We start from the raw sequence: 27205 nt of genomic DNA on the forward strand, positions 1-27205 counted from the left end.
ACTTTTTGAAGGAACTGTACATGGAGTAATCTGAAAAGGTGGCTGTATTTATGTGAACATCAGCCATCTGCTGCTCTTCACTGGTGCATCAGGATGCTTAACCAGGAACTAGTTCCAAATTGTTACTAGAGACCTGGCTTCAGAGCTAGGCCTCACCAACCTCTAAACCTTTTTCTAACGGGAGTGCCCTTACTGACCATTGACAGAAGAATGTCACCAGCACACCATGAATCTCCAATGTAGGTCCAAAGCTTTATTGAATTAAGATCCATGGTGGGCTACTGATTTTCTTCTGCTTTGACTATGTTCGGTTTCAGCCGATGGTCAGTACAGCACCTGTTTACGTACACAGCCATTATCCATGTGCATTGGCATCCTTTACTGACCAATGAGGAACCCTGCTGGGACATGAATTTAGAAATGTTATTCTCGTAGTAACTAAATTATACTAGTCTTAGAGAGGCACATGGAAAAGGGTTTTCATGCCAGAAATGGTAATGACGGGAATCTTTTCACATCTACCCTTTGGTAAACTTTTATATTAAACCTATCAGCCATTTTAAAATCTAAGCACAGGTAATCGATCCACCTCACTGCCTCTGTATGACAGATCATTATGGCAGCAATAGTTGTGAGTTATACCGAATATTGTAGGACTAACCCCTCTAGTAGCACTAATATTCAAGGAGTTCAACAAAGCTGAGGTCTAGTTTTTAGAAGGCGGTTTCTTTTCTGTTCAGACCCTCTTACCTGTTGTACATCACATGACTGTGACCTCTTTGGTTCGATTCAAAGGATGGCGTAGAGTAGTTTGAAGTTACATAGGCCTTTTATTTATTAAAAGTTAAATTGTGAAAGACCATAATGGGAGATTTTACTTTTATTTCACTGTGGGCATCAAGTTTGGCTTTTATCAATTTTATTATATGGTGATGGATACGATTTTACATGATATGTGCACATTTTAAATACTTTTTCTATATAAGTGTCCCTTTTTAGCTGTTAATATCATTTCCCAAGCAAGGTCATTCGATTATAGCAGAAAAGAGCAACGATGCACCACTTTGCATAGCATTGCAGACTCTGTTAGCAAAGAGGTAAATTGCATTTTAACTATGCTAGTTAATAACCTACATAAACTTTAAACTATCCCAGATATTCTGTAGTTTTCATTTAATTGAGTTAAAAAGAAAATTGATCTGCTTAGTGTCATTTGCAGTTTGTTATTGTGAAGCTTTATGTTTCATTATGCTTTCATGATGTACAATAGATCATTTTGTTTGGGCATTTACTTTCCTGATCTCTGTATAGGCAAAGTAGTTTAATAAGTAATTAACCTTATAGATAACGCAATGCTCACTATTTCACTGTTGCTGGAGACAAGATTTTATTCCTGCTTCACAGTACAATGGACAGAATAAAGTTAACCATAAACAAAACTGTAATCTTACTCTGTAAAGGAAATGTATTTGTTTTATTACAGACTAGGCAATTTAAAATCTTGCAGCAAATATGTGTTGTCTAATTACCAGTGATTTCCAGAAATTGCTGCTATGATTTGAGAGTATTATTTGAAACTAAACTCTATAAATGACCACTTGAAAAAACATAAGTAATGCGATTTGGTTTGCATGGATAGATGCTTATTTAAAATATCTAAAATGAAGAACAAACATGATCTATATTCCAGCTTACCAGTGCTTAGATGTGATGGCTGCATTTGTTTTCTTATTTTACCTGATTTTTTTTCTATGTATTTTTACATGGTGATCCTGACAGTAACATTCTTTCTGCCCTAGGAAGACAATGCTAACTCCCTGTTCTATATCTGTGAAGGAATAGCATTGTCAACCTAGGACAGGGCTTAAAACCACTCCCCCTTTCCACTTCTACATAACATAGGGGGAGATATTCTTCGCTTCACAAAGAAAGCGGAGAACAGTGCTAACTCATAAGAATGCAGCTCAACTTTAGATTTCTGTTAGAATTAACCGTTTTTTTTCTTAGTCGTACACTACAGGGTGTTTAGACTTTAAAGTGGTTCTAAAGCCTGAAGGTTTTTTTTTTACTTTAATGCATTCTATGCGTTAAGGTAAAAAAACCTTCAGTGTGCAGCTCCCCCCAGCCTCCTCTTATACTTACTTGAGCCCCATCTTGATCCAACCATGTGCATGAGAGCAGCGGCTCTCCTGGGTCTCTCTCTCCTCGGTCTCTCTCTCCTCATTGACTTAAAAAGCAGCAGAAGCCATTGGCTCCTGCTTCTGTCAATCAGTCAGTGGGCCAACGAGGAGAAAGTGGGGGCAGGGCCAAGCCACACTGTATGTGTGAATGGACAATGTCCATTCACCGGAGCGCAGCTCGGGAGCAAGCCTGGTCGAGTGCCTCCAAAGCAAGAGGCTTCCTGTTGGAGGTAGTTTAAAGTATAGCGTGTTTGTTATTTATTAAAAAAAAAGTACAGCCTTTACAATCATTTCAACCATGAACTGCATTCTGGTGATTGGACATTGTAAGATTATTATAGATTGCACCATAGCCATTGCGGCTTCTTCTGGATCAGTTGATTCCTCGATTGAGCATTACAGGACTGTACCTAGATGAAGGTGCAAGGCCAACCTGTAATGTGGACAAAAAGTTGAAGGCCCTCTTTTTGGCCTCTTTTTCCCTACCAGGCCCTGCTATGCAACTTTCAGTTGCTTCCATGGCAGTTTGCCAGACCATTTCTGCCCTATACTAAGTGCATAGCTTGAAACCCTAGCTCCATCTTAATGGATTCTTCCATTCACCATTTAGAGAGAGGGTCGGCAACCCCTCAATTGCGGACACGTAGATCGTGTCTCGAAAAAAAGAAACTCACAAAAATTGATGCGACAAGATTGCCATCATCCCTAAAAGGCCTAATACATTATCATCTATTTTTAACTTTGTACAAATAAATTCAATGTTTTATTTATTTCTTTATAAAGACTTCTTTCTAAGTTTTTTCAATTGCCTTTAAAATCCCACTATTGAGGTTCACTTTTTTCTGTAGATCGTGTCTCTTCCCGGCTGACCCCTGGACTGCTCCTTTCACATATGCTTAGCGGCATAATAAAGGCACCACTGACAAGCATAATGAAGGTATACCTGGACAGGAGTGGAGACACATTTACTGGAACCGATCCCCTGTAGTTACCCCTTGCAGCAGCTTAAAGCCAGCTTCTCCTCCTCTCCCTTCTGCCATCTCTCAGTTGCTGCAGGGTGGAGCTACAAGGGATCTGTCCCAGTAAATGCTGCCCCTCCTGCACAGGTCTCTCTTCCTTCTATTGCCCAGGGCCCCCCCCCCCCTCAGCTGCACAGAATCAATGAACAGGAAGAGCTCTACGCAGTCTTCCTGTTCATTCACAAACTGAAGCATAGTAAACAGAATAAAAGTTGTGCCTTTTAGTTATGCTTTAAAGGTTAATGATCCTGGGTCCTCTACTGTACTCCAAGAAATACATTTCACTAGTATGTCAATAATCCTGTTTTTTTTATATATTCTTTTTTGTGTGTTTTTTTTTTTTTTTTTTGCACTTGTCAAACAGATATAAAAACATTTTTGATGGTATATTTGACAGGTCAAAAGAAAACAAGTAAGAGAATTTCATTGTTCAGGTTTACAATTATATAAGAAATCCTTTCCAGGTTAGTTGTACTGTTTACATTGCATAGAAATTGATACATAATGTAAAATCATGCCTTTTTTAATTGTGAAGTTGGTGTTTGCATCTTTCTTTGTTAAACTATTTTCTTCAGTAGAAGCATATACTATCATTGCTGCTTGAACTATTTTGCATCCTATTTATAAGGAAATCACTGAAAGCCTTTGCAGCTGTTAATTTTGTTTTACTATTTCGCCAGCTGTTTTTCTTCTGATTTATAAACCTGTGAAAAGGAAATCCTCAGAAATGATCTTTAGAATTTGCCATTGTAGTTTGAATCTATTGGTAAAAAATTATGAAAAAACGATGTTCACACGTATATTGTGTCCTCAAAGGTGGCATGTTTTTAACCTAATTTTAAAGTCCAGCAAAGCTAAAACTTTTTTTTTCTTTGTTTGGATAGTGTATGGAAAGGACAAAATCTTTAAATCCCGTTCAGGGTTTTTTTTTTTTTTTGTTTTTTTTTGCTATGTTCTGTTCTATTGGAAAATGTTCCCTGTAGACATGGCAGGGAGTTGAAGAAAATCTCTCCAATGGGGGGAAATTCTCTCTTGGCCTCAGTTCACACTATGAACTGCATGTGAATTGCACAGGAACCACACCACATTCCTGTTCAATTCACATGCAATTCAGTGCAGTGTGATTTGAGCCCATTCATTTTAAATGGGCTCAAATTACACCACATTGCACCAAAGTCATGCATACAGTAATTTTGGAACCGCACTGCAACGGGATCGCATGATACTTTTGTACCGTGCATTCCGGTGCCGGCAAAAGCACTGCGTTTGCGACCTGCTTTTTGGGTGTTGTTAATATTGCACTGACACCTGCTGCGGATCCCAAGGGCAGCGCAATTTGATTGCGGTGCAGGAAACAGGCTTGTGGAGAATCCTAAAGTGGTTGTAAACCTCTGACATGAAATATGAACAAAACATATCCCTCTATGGTGTGTAATCGTTTCCGCCCAGAGCACTAAGTGCCATTTCTGTCTGCTGCCTCGTTCCTCTATCTGCATCAGTCACTTCTGACAAGTTTTCCTGACACCAAGTGATAAGGTAATGGGGAGAAAACTCCAGCACATGGCTTGTGATTGACTGGCTGAGGTCTTATCCTCTGTGCTGTGTAAAGGGGGATGTGTCCTTGTTTTGCCAATGAGCTCTTCAGAGTGTAGTTTCAGCTCCCCACCCCCTGCTTTCTGAAAGCTCAGGCAAGCTGTATAAATTATGCACTTTGAACAGTTGTAGAGGACAGAGGTCTGCAAATAAACAGGTACAACTTATTTAGTAGGATGTGTTTCATTTCTGTGTATCACCTGAGGCTAGTAACTACAATGGGTATATGTAAGGGTTTAAAAACACTTTTAGCTGGGTACACACTGATGAGTTTTTTCACTCAACCAGTGGGCTGAAAGATGAAAAGAACCCACAGATTCCTGCATCCACACAAGTAATGTGAATGCAGGAATTTTCTCCACTGTGCTATTGTATTCTGACTGCGGGGACTCCTCCCCTGTCAGAATACACTGTTCAGTGGCTGAATGAATGCTGGTTTTCCAGAAGGACTCTTTGAAAAAGAAGCCAGTATAACGATCAGGCTCTGCTGAACCTGACAAATTTTGGTCCGTGTGTACTAAGCTTTACTCTGATGGCAGTGTGATATCCCTTGAGGTAATAATCGGTGGCAGGATAGAAATTGTGATTAACCTGTATTTGAATGTTTGTCATCTTAGAAAGTACTATTTTAATGAAAGGGTAGTGGATGCTTGGAATAAGCTTCCAGCAGAGGTAGTGAGACAGTCAACAGTAAGTGGCTTTAAGCATGCTTGGGACAAACATAGATATATAGTCAGACAAAAAAGTTAACAAAAAAAAAAAACAAAATTAAAAAAAAAGGACAGACTTGATGGACCACTTGGTCTTTTTTGTGTCGTTGCTTTTCTATGTTTCTATTAACATTTTTATTATATTATGTGTGTGTTTTTTGGTGTGTAGGTTTTGGTTTTTTAAATTACTGGATTTTAATTACTTTGTTAAAGTTTTTGTAAAAGGTTCCTTAACAGTTTGGTTTAAATATATGATAGCACTGGATACTGATGCTGCAGATTATGGAGGTCATCAAAGAATTAATCACAGGACAGAGTTCTTCTCAGAAAATACCCCTTACAACCATCGTTCATATTCGCTTTTGGTAAGTATTATGTTTCCATTAATCAGAATGCAACATAATATTCAAATCAACACAGTTTTATGGTTAAGAAAAGTCCCCTCCGATTTATGCAATAAAAAGATTGCATAAGAATGAGGTAGCAACCACCATGGTTATGAGGATATATATATATATATAATATTATTTAATATGACAGCAGAAAACCAGCCATTACTTTATTTTCTCTCCTGAAAAATTTGAAATTAGGGAGGATTGTATATTAACCACTTGACCCTCCGGAAGGTTTTCCCCCTTCATGACCAGACCAGACCATTTTTTTGCAATTTAGCCCAGTGCTACTTTAGGCTCGATTCACACCTATGCATGTTGCTTTTGAGCGTTTTTGGAGGTTTTTTTTTCATGCTTGGCACGTTTTTGAGCCGCGTTTTTGCCGCGTTTTTGCCGCGATTTGCGTTTTGCGTTTTTTTTTTTTTTTTTTTTTTTTTTCATTTTTTTTTTTACAGTCTTAAAAAAAAATTACAAAAAAAAAAAATAAAAAAAAAAAAAAAAAAAAAAACGGCAAAAACGCACCAAAAACGCACCAAAAACACATCAAAAACGCTGCAAAAACGGTGCACTTGCGTTTTTGATGCTTGTCCATTGAAAACCATTACATGCAAAACGCTGCTTTTTGCATGAAAAAAAGTCCCCGACCCTTTCCAAAAACGCAGAGATACAAAAAAGCATTGATGTGAACATGTTCCATAGGAACCCATGTTAAAAAATTCCCGTGCATTTCTGCAAAATGCAAAATGCATCAAAAAACGCGCTAGTGTGAATGGGGCCTTAGTCCTTAAGGGGATGAGCCTCTTTCTGAGATTTCTTGTTTACAAGTTAAAAACAGGTTTTTTTGCTAGAAAATTACTTAGAACCCCCAAACATTATACATTTTTTTCTAACACCTAGAGAAAAAAATGGCGGTCATTGTAATAATTTCTGTCACACCATATTTGCGCAGCGGTCTTACAAGCGCACTTTTTTTTTGGAAAAAATACACTTTTTTGAATTTAAAAAAAAGACAACAGTAAAGTTAGCCCAATTTTTTTTATATTGTGAAAGATAATGTTACGCCGAGTAAATTGATACCCAATGTCACGTTTCAAAACTGCACTCGCTTGTGGAATGGCGACAAACTTTTACGCTTACAAATCTCCATAGACGATTATTGCTCTTGCTCTACCGATCGCGGTGATACCACACATGTTTGGTTTGAACACTGCTTTCATATGCGGGCGCTACTCACGTATGCGTTCGCTTTTGTGCGCGAGCTCGTCGGGACGGGGCGCGTTAAAATTTTTTTTTTACTTATTTATTTTACTTTTTATTTTTACACTGTTTTTTTTTTTTCAAAAATTGTCACTTTTATTCCTATTACAAGGAATGTAAACATCACTTGTAATAGAAAAAAAGCATGACAGGACCTCTTAAATATGAGATCTGGGGTCAAAAAAGACCTCAGATCTCATATTTAGACTAAAATACAATTAAAAGTCATTAAAAAAAAAAAATGGCCCTTTAAGAGCTGTGGGCGGAAGTGACGTTTTGACGTCGTTCCCGCCCTGCATTATTATGGAGATGGGTGGGGGCCATCTTCCCCTCACTCATCTCCATGCCCGGCAAGGGTAAAGATCCGATTGCCTCCGCCGCTGCCGACGGTTCGGTCATGCAACACTTTACGCAAATGAAATTTATTTCATTTTTTTTCACACAAATAGAGCTTTCTTTTGGTGGCATTTGATCACAACTGGGTTTTTTATTTTTTATCATATAAACAAAAAAATACCAAAAATTTTGAAAAAAAACAATGTTTTCTACTTTCTGTTATAAAGCATTTCCAATAAAAAAGAAAATCAAATTTCTTCATAAATTGTGGCAAAAATGTATTCTGCTACATTTCTTTGGTTGAAAATAAAAATCCCAATTGAATATTCATTGGTTTGTGTGAAAATTATAACGTCTACAAACTATGGTATATATACTGGAATTTACTCAGCTACAGACACTATATACTGCAATAGCAGTGATCAACAACTTAGAGTGTCACTGCGATAGCGTGGCAGTCAATCTGGCGCTAACACAGACCCTGGCTGGGAGGGTCACTTTTATTTTATGTGCTGTGTTCTTCAAATGGTGTTAAAAATCAAGAAGCTTCAGCACTGGGCTTTTCAGAAGTAATTCCTTTCCCTGACGACAGCAACCCTCTTCAGCACACTGCCATGTTTTGTTATTTTATATAATAATGCCATCTAAATAAATAATAGGCAGCACTCCAAACTGCAAAGTTTTTGAATTTCATAGATTTGTGAAAGGAGACATCATATAAAGACATAAAAGTAAATCAAAGTACATGTCCAAGATCTCCCCACAGTTCCTCTATCTAAACAAAGGCAAACTCTCTGCTACAAGCAATTAACAAACATCAATACACAGGATAGATGCCAGAAAAAAAACTTCACCTGTTATGTGGAAACTCAGGATCAGGTGGAGATGAGAATCACCATGTTTCGAAGTAAAAACCCCTAACTCAAGTGAGATCCACTTTCATCTTCCAGCTGAAGATTTTTTCTGGCATCTATCCATGTGTATTGTTTATTAATTGCTGTACTTGTTGCCTATATCTCCTCCCTGTTCTAATATAACTATACACTCACTGGCCACATATTAGCTACACCTGTTCAATTGCTTGGTAACACAAATTGCTAATCAGCCATTCACATGGCAGCAACTCAGTGCATTTAGGCATCTAGACATGGTGAAGACGACTTGCAGAAGCGTCCAAAACTAAGCATCCAAATGGGGAAGAAAGCGGATTTAAGTGACTTTGAACGTGGCATAGTTGGTGCCAGGCAGGCTGGTCTGAGTATTTCAAACACTGCTGATCTACTGGGATTTCCATGCCAAATCATTTCTAGGGTTTACGGAGAATGGTTCAAAAAAGAGAAAATATCCAGTGAGTGTCAGTTTTGAGGACGAAAATGCCTTGTTGATGTCAGAGGTCAGCGGAGAATGGGCAAACTGGTTTGAGATGATAGGCAACAGTAACTCAAGTAACCACTCAATACAACCAAGGTATGCAGAATACCATCTCTGACTGCACAAAACACCGAACCCTGAAGCTGATGGGCTACAGCAGCAGAAGACCAAACAAGATGCCACTCCTGTCCGCTAATAACAGGAAACTGAGGCTACAATTTTGCACAGCCTCACCTAAAATTGACAATAAAAGATTGGAAAAATGTTGCCTGAAAGCAAACCTACGCCTACCTCTCTGTCTAAACTTGAAGAAGCCAGAATATCCCTGAATACAGCCCTTACCTCTAGCACGGAAAAACACCTACAATCGGTGAGTGGTAGGTTTTACCTCCTCTCAGACAAATTTGGTCCCCAACTCGCAGCGAAGCTCTCCCTTAAACAAAGGGTCCGCTCCCTACCTAAAATTAAATCACAAACGAGTAGGTTAACCCAGAATTCTAAACAGATTCTAGAGGCCTTTCACTTGTACTATTCTAAACTCTATGCAAACAAACTCCAGCTCCCCACATAAACTAAATTCCTTTCTAGACAACATCCCTCTCCCCAAAATATCTGAATCTCAACGATCCATCATGGACTTCTCTATCACTGAAGGCGAAGTAATTGGAGTCATCAAAGAACTGAAATAAGGATCAGCCCCTGGCCCAGGCGGCTTTTCGACACAATACTATAAGACCTTTATAGATGTCCTCTTTCCTTATCTGGCCCGGCTTTTTAATTCCCTCCGAAAGGGATCTTCAATAGACTCAGCAGCAAACCTTGCATACATTTCTGTTATCCCCAAACCTGGCAAGACCTGAGCCTTGTAAGAAAACTACAGACCAATCTCGTTAATCAACAACAATCTTAAGATCATGACAAAAATTCTTTCCAATAGATTGGGGTCATTCATAGGGTCTTATGTGCACAAAGACCAAGTTGGTTTTATCCTGGGGAGGAAGGGACCGGACCAGATAAGGAGGGGGGTAGGCATCATATCCCTCCTCAGGTCAAGCTGGGATGGTAACCCCTCACAAGAAGGCTTCCTCTTGTCCATTGACCTCCAAAAGGCCTTCAATACCATCACCTGGCCCTATCTTTTTGCCACCCTGGAAAAGTGGGGATTCGGACCACACTTCCTCACCTCATTAAAGGCCCTATATTCCCTACCCAAAGCCCAGGTCAGACTTCAGGGACACCTCTCTGACCCATTCCCTATCACCAAAGGAACACAACAAGGCTGCCCCCTTTCCCCTCTCCTCTTCGCCATAGCTATAGAATCCCTAGCCATAGCTATAAGAGGTCACCCAGATATTCATGGTGTCAATTGTGGCCCCTCAACACATGTGCACTTTTTGCGGATGATATCCGCCTTTTTATTACATCCCCTCTCATCTCGACCCCTAACGTCTTACAGCTACTAGAAGAATTTGGCCAGGCCTCAGGACTGCAGGTCAATATGCCCAAATCTACCGGCCTTAATATCTGGACCCCATTGCCCCTGGTAGACAGACTAAAGGACCACTTCCCATTTACCTGCAGTACCTCCTCCATCCCCTACCTAGGAGTCTACCTCACGGCCTCTATAGACCAACTTTATAAATACAACTACCCGCGCATGTACAAGAAACTTAAGACAGACCTGGACCAGTGGTCTTTATACAAACTGTCCTGGCTAGGAAGAGTGAATGCTATCAAAATGACCCTCCTTCCCAGGATTCTTTATCTCGTCCGTTCTCTTCCTATCCCAGTCCCCAAACTCCATATTGATAACCTCCAATTGACTATAATATGCTTCACCTGGGGCAAACTTAATCCCTGACTCCCTAAACAGACTCTTTCAACCCAGACAGAAGGGAGGCCTAGGACTACCTAACCTCTGGTGGTATTACCAGGCAGCACAACTAACCCAAATATCAACTATATACTCCAAAGGCCCTAAACCAGACTGGGTAGGTATCGAAAAACAAGCAGTCACAGATTTCCTAATCTGGTTCCCCCCTAAATCTAGGCCCCCTATCCTCTCCCCCACACTATCCCACTCAATTGCGATTCCCTACATAAACAGACCTCCATATCGTCTTGGTGGCACCCCTTAGCTCACATTTTTCACAATCCCCAATTCCCCCCAGGGATGGACATTAAGGCCTTTCAATGGTGGCTTGATAAAGGCGTCTGTAGAATCGGACACTTCTTTAACTCCAATGGCCCCCTGAAACTGGCTACTGTATCTCAAAACTAGAAATGCCTCCCTCCGAAAGATTTTGCTTCCACCAGATATCACACTTACACACTTTCTCATCCCGAGACACTCTCCCCCTTGCGGTTACTCCATATGAACAATGGTGCTCCATTGCCATGCATGTGAAGGGGGGAATTTCCCTGATTTACTCAGCATTAGCTGAACCAGCGGAGAAAGCGCCCTACATGCACAGCTGGAAACGTGACCTTAACTTTGAATGGGACCTAGATTCCTGGAACTCCCACTTTGCTAGAGCCTACAAGGGGATCCTCAATATCTCCCTGATTGAAGCAATCCTTAAGGTCATCTCCCGCTGGTACCTGGTTCCGACTCGACTAATTACATTTTTCCCACAATCTTCGCCCCTCTGCTTCAGAGGTTGCGGTCACTTGGGTTCTCTCCTTTATATTGTCTGGCAATGCCCCAGGATCAGGGGCTTTTGGAATAAAATCTTTAATCTAATCCGTAAAGTCATCGGGACAGTGATCAACCAAGACCCAACAATAGCAATTCTGAACCAAAAGATTCCCAAAATCACAAAATATACCCAAAAACTGATCCACTTCATGTTCCTCGGTGCTAAAATAAGGATAGCACAGGCCTGGAAGTCCCCCTCGGTTTTTTTCACTTAACCAAGCAAAAAATTTCCTGGATTATGCTCCAAGAGAAAACGTCTAACACTATCCTAGACAAACTTGAAATCTTGCATTTGGGAACCCTGGGCCTATCGTATCGGCATTTCTCTATAGGCCCAAATCCACCCTTCCTTCCCGGTAGCCCTCCTGATTTCAACCTTACCTCACTGACTAGATCTCAGTGATGCCGCACCTGTACCCCTCTCCCTCCTCTCTATTTGCTTCCCCCCTCCATTCCAACCTGTCTATCCCCCTCCCCTCTTTTCTGTCTCTTTTCCCACTAACCCCATTAGCCCTAGCTGATGGGAATATGGGCTATGGCAGTAACATTCTTCCGTTTTCCATTTAAATATGCTACTGCCCACTTATAGAGCAATCTCACAGCTCATGCTCCACAAGTTGGGCTTCTTGCCTTTTTGTTACTCGATGAGAATGTCACAAGGTTTTTGAATTGTCAAGCTTATGAGTTACAATTTTTTCCTATCCGTTGGTATACACTATTACTTTCAGTGACCATTTTACAGATTGTCTGGTGGCTCACGGCACCGTTTGTTCCCATTAGGGATGCCTGGGCGATAGGGCGACTAGAAGTTGAAATACTGCGATTTGTTGTGTATCTGTGTCATACTTTAAGTTCTCCCTTTAACCTTTCAAACATGAAGCTGAGAGCCCATCTCTTGTTCGCACTGAGAAAATGTTTGACATGTATTATTTCCCTGCTTTATACCCCATTACATCCCTGCGTGGGTGACATCTTGTCTTAATGTTACTCTTTATTCAATAATAAAGCTTTTTCAAACTCAAAAAAAAAAAAAAGTTGCCTGGTCTGAAGAGTCTCGATTTCAGCTGCGACAGTCAGATGGTAGGGTCAGAATTTGGTGTAAACAAGATGAAAGCATGTATTCATCCTGCCCTGTATCAACGACTCAGGCTGTTGGTGGTGTAATGGTGTGGGAGATATTTTCTTGGCACACTTTGGGCCCCTTAGTACCAATTGAGCATCATTTAAACACCATGGCCTACCCGAGTATTGTTTGCTATCATGTCCAGCCCTTTATGACTACAGTGTACCCATCTTCTGATGGCTACTTCCAGCAGGAGAATACACCATATCAAAAAGCTCAAATCATCTTACCACTGGTTTCTTGAACATGACAATTAAGTCATTGTACTCTAATGGCCTCCACAGTCACCAGACCTCAATCCAATAGATCACCTTTGGGATGTGGTGGAACAGGTGATTCACATCATGGATGTGCAGCTGAACAATTTTGCAGCAACTGCGTGATGCTATCATGTCAATTTGGACCAAAATCTCTGAGGGATGTTTCCAACACCTATGTTGAATCTATGTCATGAAGAATTAAGGCAGTTCTGAAGGCAAAGGGGGTCCAACCTAGTACTAGCAAGGTGTACCTAATAAAGTGACCGGTGAGTGTATATGTTGCTTATAGGGTACAGTTTTCCTTTGTCTAGATACAGGAACTGTTGGGAAATCTTGGACATGTACTTTGAATCTACTGTTATGTTTTTATATGACGCTTCCTTTCATAAATATATGAAATTCAAAAAGTTAGATGTTTGGAGTACTGTCTATTGTTTATTTAGAGTGTATTATTCTTGGATTTTTCCTAGTTCTAGTCTTTGATTACAGCACCCTTATTTATGTACTTAACCCTTTGTGCACTGATGTGATTTGGGTGTGCATTTGTTTCCTTTTTGTTTTCACTAATACACTATTTTCGTACAAGCAACTAAAGCCCAGGCCCCTTATTTATTGACTATCGATTGAAAGGCTTGTTATGCTTCTGTTCTGTAGTGTATAACAAAACATAGGTAATCCTCCATGTCATTGTACCAAACTTATTTGTTGCTCTGAACCATTTTTTTTTTCAGCTGCAAATTCTAAATTATAAGAGATGTGACAACACCACACCTTCAAGTCCTCTCACTGTTTAATACTTTTGTTTTTACAGCTTTTCTAGATGACTTGCTGCACTCTAGTGGTTAACTTTTACCACTTCACGTAACACTCCACTTTTCTTTTTTTTTTTTTCGTACTCACAACACTGACACAATAGGGATTTTCTGATATTCTCATTATTTGTAAAACTATGCCTTCTGCTAACATTTTACCTTTGTTTCTGATTTGTTTTCTTCTGTTCTAGGTTTACATTCCATGCAGAGTGGCTCTTGTTCTTCAAAATGTGGACAATTACTGAGGAGCACAGTGGCATCTTTATCTAAACAATGTAAGCTCAAGGTGTTTAGAAGCAGAATCATTCATACAATGCCGAGTGTCATAGAATGTGCTCGGGGTTATTTACAGAACTTTAATGGATAGAGATTGCAGGCTGAATTATCCTACACTTAAAAAGATGGCAAACATTTGGAGAGAGAATAGTGTTTTTTGGAAAAGTTTTACAAGACAGAATTCAAAGGTTTTATTTTGTGCTGTTTACATGCAACATGTTAACTGAAGGCTCAAAGGGCTGTGCCACATGGGGATCAATTGGAAGCTGCACAGCAGTGGAATTCCGGGAACCAAACAATTCTGAAATTGTTTTTAAAAGAACTGGTTTAATATAAAAAGCAGATTTGGAAATTGGATATGTCATTATTTATAAATGGTTAAATAACTTTTTGAAATGTAAACTGTCCATACAGCAAAACCTCAGTGTAATTTCAGGATAACAATGTTATCTGTGATGAAATACTTTTGTGTCCAATTGCTTTGAAGCCAGTTATTTACACTTGAGAGAATTCAAACATTTTGGACTTGTGCGTGGTCATTTTTCATCCTCCAGGATGTCATATCTGAGCAGGCATCAACCAGCATTCTGACAAAGCTTTGCCATTATGCTGCAATAGGTTCTTTCCTTTCTTTGCTGTATTCAAAGTGATAGCCAAGTGGACCCATGACTTCCTGTTGCCAATCAGGGTTGCTCAGACAAAGCACGACCCAGCTACATCTGAAACGTGGTTAGATATACAAAGAACCCACACACCACTCAAAGCGGAGGTCCGCTGAAAAAAAATATTAAAAGCCAGCAGCTACAAATACTGCAGCTACTGACTTTTAATATATGAACACTTACCTGTCCAGGGAGCCCGCGATGTCGGCAGCCGAAGCCAATCCGACCTTCGGCTCTCGCTTGCTGCCGCCGCCATCCTCGGTGAGGGTATAAGGAAGTGAAGCTTTGCGACTTCACTTCCTGGTTCCCTACTGCGCATGCGCGAGTCGCGCTGCGTGTCCTCTCTGGTCCCTGCTGTGTTCTGTGTCTCACAGAATACGGCGGTGGAGGAGAGTGTAGGCGCCGGAAGTGGCATAGGTCACCCCATCTATGCCAGGAAGTGGGAGCAAATACCTGTATTAGACAGGTATCTGCTCCCTCCTCCCCCCTGAAAGGTGCCAAATGTGACACCGGAGGGGAGGAGGAATCCAAAAAGTGGAAGTTCCATTTTTGGGTGGAACTCCACTTTAAAGGAAAAGTATGGCCAAAGCTATTTTGGCTATACTTCTCCTATGGGTCAAAGGAGTGCAGTTTGTTCTGCACTCCTGTGATCCATTTTCATCCCACAGTGGGGCTGACATCACAGATCCGGTCAAGGCTCTGAAAAGATTCTGATCATATGGTTGTTATCCACCTAGAAGCCTGGATCGGCACCTGGCTTAGTATCTCAGCAATCTGATGAGAGCCTGAGCTAGCCTATCCTGCCCCCTCCACAGCCCAGCGCTCCAATGAGCGCTGGAGGGGAGAGCAGAGAGCCAGTGACTTACAGTCACGGAGGGGGAGAACTGAGTGATCAGCTGTGTTTGATCACTCAGTTCTTACTACAGAGCCGACAGGGGACCGATCCTGCATTCATCTAGGGGAGTATAAATATTTGTTGTTTTTTTTAATCCTGAACTTTTCTTTTCATTCTTTTTTTTTTTTTCAACAAATGAAAAAGGCTTTATTATTCATAGAGAGTAACATTTCCTATCAATGATTTTTTTTCATCCAATTAGGGCCTTATTGGTCCACGGCAAGTGTAATTCTTTATGAACCAATAATGTTTTTTTAATTTGGAAAAAGACGATTCTGGGGGGGTGTGGCTAACCGCCGTGTAAGATGGACATCTGATTTCTCAGCCCCAGCATCGACCGGATTTCCATATAGAATTGCCGCTATTCGAACAGACTTCAGCGACAGTACAGGACACCAGAATATCGGACAATTGTTCCCAGAATGTCCAACCTGACCCACAAAGGAAAAGATTACCGTCAGCCCAAGAAACTGACAGAATTCTTCTCACAGCCGCCGGGCACATAAGATGGCGCCCGCAGTCCTGTACACGGCTCAACTGCAGCTTATACAGACCTCCCTGATGCAGATGGCCTGGAAAAATCCACACAGAAAAATTCCTTGGATGCCTCTCCTTCCTCCCTATCATCATCTGCCAGCATCAGCCCAGTAAAGACGTGGATGCGACTGGATACAGATCCACCAGGACATGAGGCAAGCCCTGTATCTGAACGTATCCCAGTTCATCCATCCCCTATAGCAACTTTCCCCAGCGCTAATCAACCTGCACTAGTAACCACTATGAAAGAGATGCTCATCTCTCTTCAGAGCTCCCTTTATAATGACATCTCCTCCATGTTTAACAAGTTTTCCTCACAAATGCATTACATGGGGCAGAGAGTTTACCATATTAAAAAACAAATGGGGGAAATGACTGAAACGGTGAATGATCTTGTAGATGCCCATGATCACACCCGGGAATAACAACAGTGGGTGAGAGCCAAAATGGCAGATTTAGAGGACAGGTCACCGTCGTAATAATGTAAGGATCAGAGGCATACCTGAGAACGTCCTGCCACAGGATCTTAATACATATGCCAGCTAATTACAAACACTATTGCCTGACCTCTCATCCATGGAAACTATTATTGATCGTATCCATCCCCTTCCCAAACCACCACACCTCTCTGCAGAAGTTCCCTGTGATGCTCTAATGAGAATACATTTTTTCCACACCAAAGACCAACTCCTACTCAAGGCAAGACATCTTGGACAACTTCCAGTTCCATACGCCAAACTCCAACTATATGCGGATCTCTCTCAGTATACTCGCCAACTGAGAAGACAACTAAATACCATTACCAAACTGCTCAGTAAACACAAAATCCCTTATTAATAGGGTTTCCCTACCAAAATAATGGTCACCAAAAATGGAGTTAAACACAATATCTCCACAGTGGAAGAATGCCTCAAACTTCTGCACACTTGGGGAATCATCCCTGACCCACCTATGTCAGCTCAATCCAACCGCAGAGAGCATACCCAGCCCTCCAACGCGAACCTCCATGCTGGTAAGCACTAATCCATATTAGAATAGCGGCCTCAAAACATGACCCACAAGCTTTACCTCCGGTCAGATGCCTTGCTTGTTGCAAATAGTTCCACAAACTTACACCCCATAACTGCACAGCAGCCTAAGACACAGTTGGCTGCTGTCATTGGTTGTTTTGTTTCTTTTTACCTTCTTTTTACTATCTAAGCTTATCTCACCCATGACTTATTGTTCTCCTTTTACCCACATTCTCTTCCCTGAGAGCACTAGAGGAATCTGGATCTGAAGACGTCTACAATCTGAACCTAATGAGTGGACACACACTTTCATACAACTGTAAGTCAATAACTTCCTTCTCACAGTTGCCTTAAGATACACAACAAGATGCCTAAATTATTGTCGCTTAACGCCAAAGGGCTGAATCATCCTGCAAAAAGAGCCTCCTTCTGGCGCACTGCAAGGAATCTCAGTGACATCATATGCATACAAGAGACTCCTTTTAAAAACCCTGCAGAACCTCACTGCACCAACAAAAATTTCACCCATGTATATCAAGCATCAGATCCCACTAAGAAGAACGGGATTATAATAGCAATCAAGAATACAATCGCCTTCACACTTCATAACAACATAATTGACGTGGAAGGTAGATACCTAACCCTAGACTGTACCCTGCACAATACCACATACACAATAGTCAATGTATACATGCCCAATACCAAACAAATCAGATTCCTATCTAAATTGATGAAAAAAATCAACAAATTCCTTCAAGGTCACCTTATTATGTGCGGTGATTTTTAATATTGTACCAGACAGTTCTCCAGACACATCTTTCATCACCAATAGACTCACTTCACCTATGGAAAAATTCATAAGAAACAATTACTTGTACGATGTATGGAGATACCACCATACCACCGAACGTGACTACTTTTTTTTCCCACCGTCACAATTCATATACCCAAATTGACTACTTCCTAGTGGACAAATGGACACTATCCAAAATATCAGAATCTTCTATAGCCACTATAACATGGTCAGACCATGCATCCGTCTCAATAACCACCAACAATTTATCAACTACACGCACGAAGATCTGGAGAGCCAACGCTTTGATTCTCCACTCACCTTAACACTCTGCCTATATACGTGAATGCCTAGAAGAATTCTTTGATCTGAACAAGGTAAAAATCTCTAACAATACCATACTTCGGAACACCCATAAAGCGTTCATTATAGGGATTATAATTAAGTGCTAGAGAGAGGAGGAGGAGATCAGTGTCTAGACACCCTTACATCCAATATTAAAACCATAGAAAATCAAAACCAAACAAATCCTGACCCTATATTGAAAGAAAAATTGTTACTCCTCATGCAAGACCTGAGAACTCTATTGTTAGAATTGTTTGACAAAGCCCAAAAACAATTCAAAGCTAAACACTATTCTACAGGAAATAAAGCAGGGAAAGCCATGGCCCTTAGAATCAAAGATCTAGATAAAAATGTGAACAGAAAGGCTATGGGGGTACCTCATCCTAGATAGAATTTACAAAAACAAAGAACCAACATGACAGATTATCACGGTACCATTGAGGAATTCATATAAATAATACTTTATAATAGATTTATTTTTCAAAATTAAATACATAGGAAACATTGTAAAATCACTAGGGTGTTCTCTTGCGATTCAACATTGGTAGTTACAGTACATGTCAAAAAGATGGTTGACGCGTTTCACAAAATAGCTTCCTCAGAACCAATTACTTATTGACTCGTAACCAGAGAACCTTGAGTTGGGAGAAAATGGGAGAAATAAACATTCAAAATATGCCTTATATGGATCAAACAAAGGATATCAATATTTATAATAATTTTATTGAATTAATATAATACCCTCATAAATAGAAAGCATGAGAACTTACATGCCATGAACCCAGATTGGTTAAACCTTAAGATCAGAAACGGTGTGCCCCAAAAGCAAATGGGCAGAGTGGATGATGTCCAAAGAATGCAGGATTTTGACCAGTATATACCCTATATCAATAATTAAAAATTAGAGACATTACCCCCAAAAAACATACACGTTTAATAAAAATAAGAGTGAACAAAAAAAGAAAATGTATTATATAGGTGCCCTTGCTGTCCTACTAGGAATTGCTACATTATATACAAGAGAATAATCCATTGCTGACCGCTGCTTTGTTAGCATAGGTTAAGAGTTCATAGTGAGTATTCCTGGCTACTATTATAATACATTTTCTAGCTACCATACTGTCACAACAGAAAGACTGGATGAATACACACCCAACCACATTATGGGGAAACATCGAAAACACCATGATACCAGGTAACAACTTTAAACATTGGTTATATAGCACCACCACCATACCATACCTCAAACTATACTCACTGACTATCCAAACTTCAATCAAAGCATGGAAATTACTACATTTCACTAAATGGTCTCAACTCCCCACCAAAATCCAGCAAATGCCTCTCCACACTCTCCAATTAATATCATCTGACCTAATTATACCAGCTTGGATATCAAAATGGGTAACCCATACCTCTGAACTCCGAACTATGATACTACACAAACCCTTTGCCCAAATTCAAGCAACACAAAATGCACCCAACAAAGATTATTTCGATTACTATAGAGTCCAACAATGTCTCTCCACACACCCACATCTAGAGGGGGCAATACCTACCAGAATAAGGAATTCATTCTTGTAAAATAGTACCGATTCCAAAGAAATCTCATTAATCTACTCTACCCTACAAGAAAAAAAAATCTAAATCCTTTAAAGATTGGGAAGAGGACATGCAATCATACTTCTCTGAACTGCAATGGCAAACAGCTTTAAAGTCAATATATAAAGCCACTAGTTGCACTTGCTTATGGAAACTAACACAAAAAATATCACTGAGATGGTACTTGACTCCTCACAGACTGGCCAAATTTCACTCAACCACCTAACATATCTGCTGGAGAAACTGTAACCAAACAGGTACCTTACTACATATCTTGTGGTTATGACCAGCTTTGAAAAGTCTATGGAAAGAGGTAGTGAACATCCCTAACTCTGCAATTAGCAATCCTGAATGTAAACGTAGAATCACTCCCTTTAACTTTCAGACTAGTGACCACACACATACTCCTAGCAACCAGACTACTCATAACTAGACGCTGGAGAACAAATACTACTCCAACAATCACAGAAGTAGTTGCATTAGTACAATCACATTACACATATGAATCTTTAATGTCGCAAGGAAAACCCTCGTACTCTAAACTACATAACCTATGGCTTCCTTGGGAACGATGATAAGCCAAAAGACTTACTTAAAAACCTTTTGATAACACTATTTTACATTCGGTCTGAATTGCTATACCAAATGCATTTTCCATTGTGCTCTCTTCCTCCCTTCCTCCCTTCCCCTCCCTCTCACTCCCTTTACCCCACTAATCCTCCTCCCCCTTCAACATGTGTGTACACACCTTGTTTTGTGCATTACATCGTTAAAACAAGTTTATATAAATGTACCAATTCTTGTACTGCTTTATAATTGAACAATTCAATGACTTTACAGTTGTATTATTGAAAAAAATAAGAAACGATTTGAAAACAAAGAAAAAAAGATTCTGTAGGGCTACTTTGTGTATCTAAGAAACAATTTTTGAGAAAAGTCTGACTTTTATGGTGCCAAAAAAGGACATACATTTCACAATAATAATAGTATACTTTATTATACACTGAAACAAAATAGTACGTCATTTTTAAATGGTAAAAGATAATCACTATAAGTTGTACAGTTACTGTTATACAAATTCAAAGTGTCTTATGTGCACGCAGATGTTATTTTAGGTAGCGGTTATAATCCAGAGAAGCCACTACTTACAATAACATCTATGTAAACATAAGAAGATGCCTTAAATTTGTGTAAGGGAGATTTTACTAGTTATATTGATTATCTCTCACTCTTTTAAAATTTCTATTAAATATTTTACAATTTAGTGGTTTCTCTGTATTAGAACCACTACTTAAATAAACATCTGTGTCTTATGCGTTTCAGTGTGTAATAAAGTATACTATTTAATTGTGAAATTCAGGTTTTTTGGCAACTTGAAAGTTCCACATTTCTCAAAAAATGTGTTTCTTGAATTTTTATGGGATGTGTGGTGCCTTTTAGCCTTCCCTCCTTCTATTACATCTATATACGAAATATGTATATCTAACCATTTTCAGGAAATGGACAGGTCCTGCTCAGCCTGAACAACTGTTGCTGACAACAGGAAGTCATAGGTCTGCCTGAAGCGATGCCACTTTGGGAACATATGGTTGGCAGCATAGTTCGGCGATGTACAGTTATTTTGTATATCTAAGTATGATGTCAGTAAGGTTAATACAGAAAAATGGGTCAGCATAAAAACTATATTATTCAGAATGTCAGACACTGCATTAGCTGTACTTGCATTGTAAGGAAATTAGGAACAACGTCTACATCTATGGTCTATATTTGTATTAACACGTTTAGATGCTCATATGCACTGAGTTTATCATTGCCAATCTTCTCTATGACATCATGCTGAGTAATGATAGTACACCTCATCTCACGGAAAGCTCCCATTGGATCAATAGGTCTTTTTTTCTGGCTCAGCTATAACAAGCTGGGAAGGGGATGGATTGGCTATCCACAAGAACAATAAAGATAATCTGTTCATAGAATTGGCAATTGGAAGCATAGCAGTTATTTTTCTAAAGGCAAATAGGTTGTGGTGGAGGTCAGCAGAGCTAAAGCTAAGGGAATATTTCCTGCAAAGTGCCTATTTTCCTTTAGTAAATCAATTCCATAATATTGTTATAAAAGGCAACAATTCTTTCACAGAGTGGTTGTAGTTTTTCAAAAATTGCACCTCATATTGGTTCTTTATGACTAATAAAACACCGTGTTGCTTAACCCATAGACTTTCATTGATATGTTTACATTTTTTTATGTAAGCATGGGCGATTCCACAGTTGTGTGTGTGTAGGTGATTTTTAAAAATTTTAGTGACTTGAACGTTAATCAGTGTTGTGCAACTTTATGGATTTTGTACAAAACCAATTAACCCAATGCACTTTACAGCAAGTATGCTGTGTACAGGGATCTTGTGATGGTTTACACTTGCTATTATTATTCATGGTACTTATTTTAGTGTTTGCTAGTGCCATTTGGTTTATTTAAAGCAAAACTGCCAATAAAACTACATATTCATTTATTATGATTTTTCCCTGGTTTAAATAAGGTTCTATCAGCCTTTACTAAAAAGAAGTCAAAGTTACAGGGGTGTCACAACAAACAATATTTAAAAACAAAAATTTTCACCATGCAGCTTTTTGGTGATCTCCTAGGGAAAAAAAACACCAAATGTGATTTTGTGCCTAGAATGGCGGCTTAAGTGGCTATACATAGGCTGTTATAAAAATGCCAGCTATCTCAACTTATGTGCTGGTGTGGGAACTTTTACACTAATTACAGTTATAAGTCTTGGTGGCATTTTTTACATAAAGCATATAATATATTAAAGTGTCTTTCGTGCTCCTCAAGATCAAAAAGAACATCACATTCTTTACTTCCCCCAAGTTCATTCATGCCCATATCTGCTATTTAATTTGCTTTATGAGTCAGGACCCCCATGCCAAAATGCTTAGCTAAATTGCCAAGCTGTGCACAAAAGATAGAAAATATGGAGCACTATTTAGACAATAACTACTCTGCCTGACAACCAAATCTATTCATTGAACTTTGAGAAGGCCCAGAAAAAGGAGCTGTGGCATAAAAACTGAGAACAGCATGCTTGAACCCATGGTTGATTGTGTGCTTTAAAGCATTTGTTTAGTTTAATTAAAAAAATTTACAAGGGAGATTACTTACGATAAGTGTGACACATCCCTTGTGCTGCTGTCTCATGGTTTAGTAGAAATCTTCCTCCTCTGACCCCCCCACCCCATTAATGTAATCTTCCAGTGTGATGGGAGTTAATAGAGCTGAGGGACCTGTGACAGACATTGGTCAAGAGTACCCAACACCCCTCCTCCATTCGTCGAGCCCTATTATAGTGTTTATGAGTTTAAAAAACTATGATCTATGAATGGAGGGTGTGCAAATGAATGAAAGGTCTGAAATGTGATTCATAGATCACCTTTCAGTCATAGAAGCTATAGTGCAGCTTTAAATAAAGGTGGAGGTGGGCAAAAAGGGCAGCATAGGCACTTTTGTTGGGTGCCTGTCACGGCTTCCTCAGCTCTGTTAACCCCACCGCACCGTAAGAGGAGAACAATTTCTAGTAAACTGGGAGATAGCAGCACAAGGGACACATCACACTGATAGTAAGTAATAAATTCCTTGTGCTATTTTATTGTAATTTTTAAAATTTTATTAAACTTGGACTTTAAGAGTGAAGCAGAGGTGTCTTCTATGAGAAAATTATGACAAATCGGTTTTTGATAGTCAATGTAGGTGAATAATTTATTCTACCCTTCTCTAAATGTACAATCTTCTTTATATCTAAATATAATGGATTGATAAGGTAGGTACTTGCACTGCATTGTTGTAAATCTAAAGGAGTTTGTTATAAACGTGTACAAGTTGATTGAAAATAAAAAAGCCTGTTCTTCAAAGATACGTATGGGTTTGTTTTTTTTAAGAATCATACATACTTGGGTGGATGCAGCATCGGTCCAATGCTGCATCTGTCTCCTGTCACTCTAAGACTGAGAACCGAGTGACCAAACACCGCTGATCACTTAGTTCTCAGGCCTCCGAGCAGAGAGCTAGTGACTGTCAGTCACCGCTGTCTGCTCTGCCCCCCACGCTCACTGGAGCATTGGGCTGTGGAGGGGGTGGGAGTGAGCAGCTTGCTGAGAGGATGAGCCGGGTGACAGTCCAGGCATTTGGGCGGATCCCGACTTCATTGTCACGATGTTGCCCGAGTCTGGACTGGCTCTGTGACAGCTGACAGCGAACTTCAGCCCACTGTCTGCTGAAAACGGGTCACCGGAGTGCAGAACGAACTGCACTCCTATGATCCGCAGGAGAAGTACAGCCAAACGAGCTTTGGCTGTACTTCTCCTTTCAGGTGTTCTGTCTTGGAACAAATTTTTCTCTTTCTTTTTTTGCCATTGATTTTTTTTTTCAACATTCTTTATTTATTAAAATTGAACTGGAATCTGGTTGTTTGTTTTTTTGCTCTGCTGTGCTAAAGTATTAATTTATATATATTCTGCTTATTTTGTTATTTTAGGTTCCGCCTCCTTTAGTGTTTGACAAATATAATCTGTTTACAATAATTTGTATTTTTAAAGTTCTCATATTTTTTCCATCAACTTATGAAATGAATACCTCTTCCTGAATTAAAAGCAATAAGATGCGTTGGGTACAGTGGACCATGATGAAAGCCTGCAGTATTAACCAATACACAAGCAATTTAGTTGTTTATAATGTAGTGAACACACTTTGTACAAATAAAATTATCTGTCACTTTATTTTGTGAAATATAATTAGTAGGGTATCTTGTAAATGTCACTTGTAAATTTCTCATGAATGTAATACATGGTCACCAGCTGTTTAAAATATATATACTGTATCTATCATAATTAACATTTTGACATCACATGCATATGAATTGGTAAGTTGACCTGTCCTGCTTTATGGGTATTGTCCTCTCTTCTGCTAGAGACATTATAACATAATTAACTCAAGTGACTGCTTATAATTATAATTAGGTGAGATTTAGATTGTTACCACTGTAGTGGTTATCCATCTAAAGAATATCAGGTCCACACATGGATTTTAAGATGACACTCTTTACACTCTTTATAGCGGTTCTCGATAGTTTTAGTGGACACAAGCCAGCTATTATACACAGCGACAGAAATCATGCATCCTATAACAGAGCCCACTGGTTCCCATATAAAAGAAGAACCATCCGAGCCTGCCATTCACTGCAGCATCCAAATCCAGTGATGGTCCTATGTGAAGGCTTTATGTACGGCATATATTGGTACTAGGATGGGTACTGGGTCATTGTTACCAATACCTTTCCGGTGCGTTTTGAGCTCATACAAAATGAACAGGCCTAAATCGCACTGTAAAGAATCGCATGCAATTTGAACAGGAATGGGGTGCGATTCCTGTCTTAATCGAATGCGATTTCCCCCATGGCTACACTGTGAACCTAGAAGCAGAGATGGCAGGAGTGTGTCTCCGCCTCCTTACTGTCTGTAAGGAGATGAGTGGAACCTAGCTCAACCTCTTCTCTGCATTAATAACCCCTTACTGCACCTCATCCAGTAACCCCTTACTGCCCATCACCCCATCTCTATACATTAACCCCTATTGCACCTCCCCATCTCTATACAGTAACTCCTTATTGCACCCCCCCATTTATATAAGCATCCCTAACCCCTTACTAGACCTCCCCATCTCCATATACATCAGTGACCCCTTACGTCACACCTTCCTTCCCCAATCATCATACATTGACCCCTTACTTCACACCCCCCCTTCCCCTATCGCCATACATTGACACCTTACTGCACCCCTGTCTCTACGTATCATTAATCTGTTATTGTACCTCCTCTCCATATGCATCATTAACCCCTTACTGCACCCCAACCCTCAATCTCCATGTGTCAGTAACCTGTTCCTGCAGCGCTCCTCTCATCTCCATAGTCCATGCTGGGAGATCAAAGTGGAGGAAATGAAATAGAATGTCGAGCAGAGTGCTGTCAGGGGAGGGACTGGCCTGTGATCAATTAATAATTTTTCATTAGTCTAAAAAAAACTGACACTAAAAATAAGGTATTGGTAATTGGTATTGGCACGTACTTGAGAAAAAGTATTGGTACTCCTCCTTGGTCTTAAAAAGACTGGTATCAGTACATCCCTAATTGTTACTGTAATGTGTACTTAGTCTTAAATGTAGCTAGGGATCTATATGTGTAACAGAGACAGATTACCATCTCCCACAAGCCCCTGTTCTCTTTCCATGGTCTTTAAAAAATAGTACTGCCTTTAATGTAAAGCTGTAATGGTCTGTGTTATGCCTATAATAATAAAGGTCACAATATAGTATAATTCTTTGTTAAATGTTTATTATAGATTAAGTTAAAGTTAAATTTTCACACATTGTTACATTGTAGTGGTAAGAAAATAATATTTTTTCGTTCATTTGTCAAGTTATTTGTAATCTTTTCGTTATGTGCATTAAATAGAGACTACTTTCCAACCAAATTGCGGATTCTTGTTTTCAAATAAATAGATGTGAAATCCTGTATTTGTGTCTTGGTTTTGTGTATTTTTTAATCTTTTATGAGATTTTGGAATTTTAATATCGTTCAAAAGACAAAAACTGTAAAAGTGATACCAACAGTGTAACCATCAATACTAATAAAAATACCAATAATAAAAAAAACCTCCACGCAGTAAAAGAAACTTCTACGGTGACAAATTATATCTATGACAAATTTCTTGTCCATAAATCATCCTTCTATATTCTTCAATCTCTTGAAAATGTGCCAAACTTCAACACCATGTGTGTCAACCACTTAAGTATAATTATCCACTCAGCAGAAGTATGTAACTTTGTTATTATTTCAAGTCTCGTGCACTTTCTTTTTTGTTTTTAATTTTCAACATAGTATAAGAATGACATGTATCAAGTAACAACACAAAAAAGAAAAAAACATAAAATAGGTCATACATCAGCACAAATAACCAGCATGGCCCAACAGATAATAAGGATTTATGTCTGGGTAAGAGCCCACAACAGTTTCACATAAAGAATTAGTATTTTCCCATCATATAATATTTAACCGACTACAGTATTCAGATATATAATCAACCCTTCACAGATGGAACTCACAATGTTTAGTAACTGATGCCAAACCCCATCTCATTTTAACATAAAGCGCTACATGCAATAACATAGTGTTGATAACAAAGAGGGACAGTTCTCATTCAGATGCAGTAGATGCATCATTCACCCATCCTCCCCACACTTTGTCAAATTTTGCTGGAACCCCTCTATTGACATATGTAGC

At 39.4% G+C, this 27205-nt stretch overlaps 1 protein-coding gene across 5 annotated transcripts in view; it reads left to right on the forward strand.

Moving 5' to 3' along the window:
• GBE1 (1,4-alpha-glucan branching enzyme 1) overlaps positions 1-26439 on the forward strand; it is a 309698-nt gene extending 283259 nt beyond the window's left edge. For 4 of the 5 annotated variants that reach the window (XM_073617018.1, XM_073617015.1, XM_073617017.1 and 1 more), the window contains 3 exons: positions 5748-5867; positions 13943-14026; positions 24406-26439. In XM_073617018.1, coding sequence (XP_073473119.1) covers positions 5748-5867; positions 13943-13996 — 174 coding nt within the window. In that variant the 3' untranslated portion in view covers positions 13997-14026; positions 24406-26439. The remainder of the gene's footprint in view (positions 1-5747; positions 5868-13942; positions 14027-24405) is intronic. The other variant, XM_073617016.1, reaches the window with a different exon arrangement.
• Positions 26440-27205: the final 766 nt, after the last annotated feature.

This window comes from Aquarana catesbeiana, linkage group LG02, assembly GCF_042186555.1.
Source record: "Aquarana catesbeiana isolate 2022-GZ linkage group LG02, ASM4218655v1, whole genome shotgun sequence".
Classification (NCBI taxonomy): domain Eukaryota; kingdom Metazoa; phylum Chordata; class Amphibia; order Anura; family Ranidae; genus Aquarana; species Aquarana catesbeiana.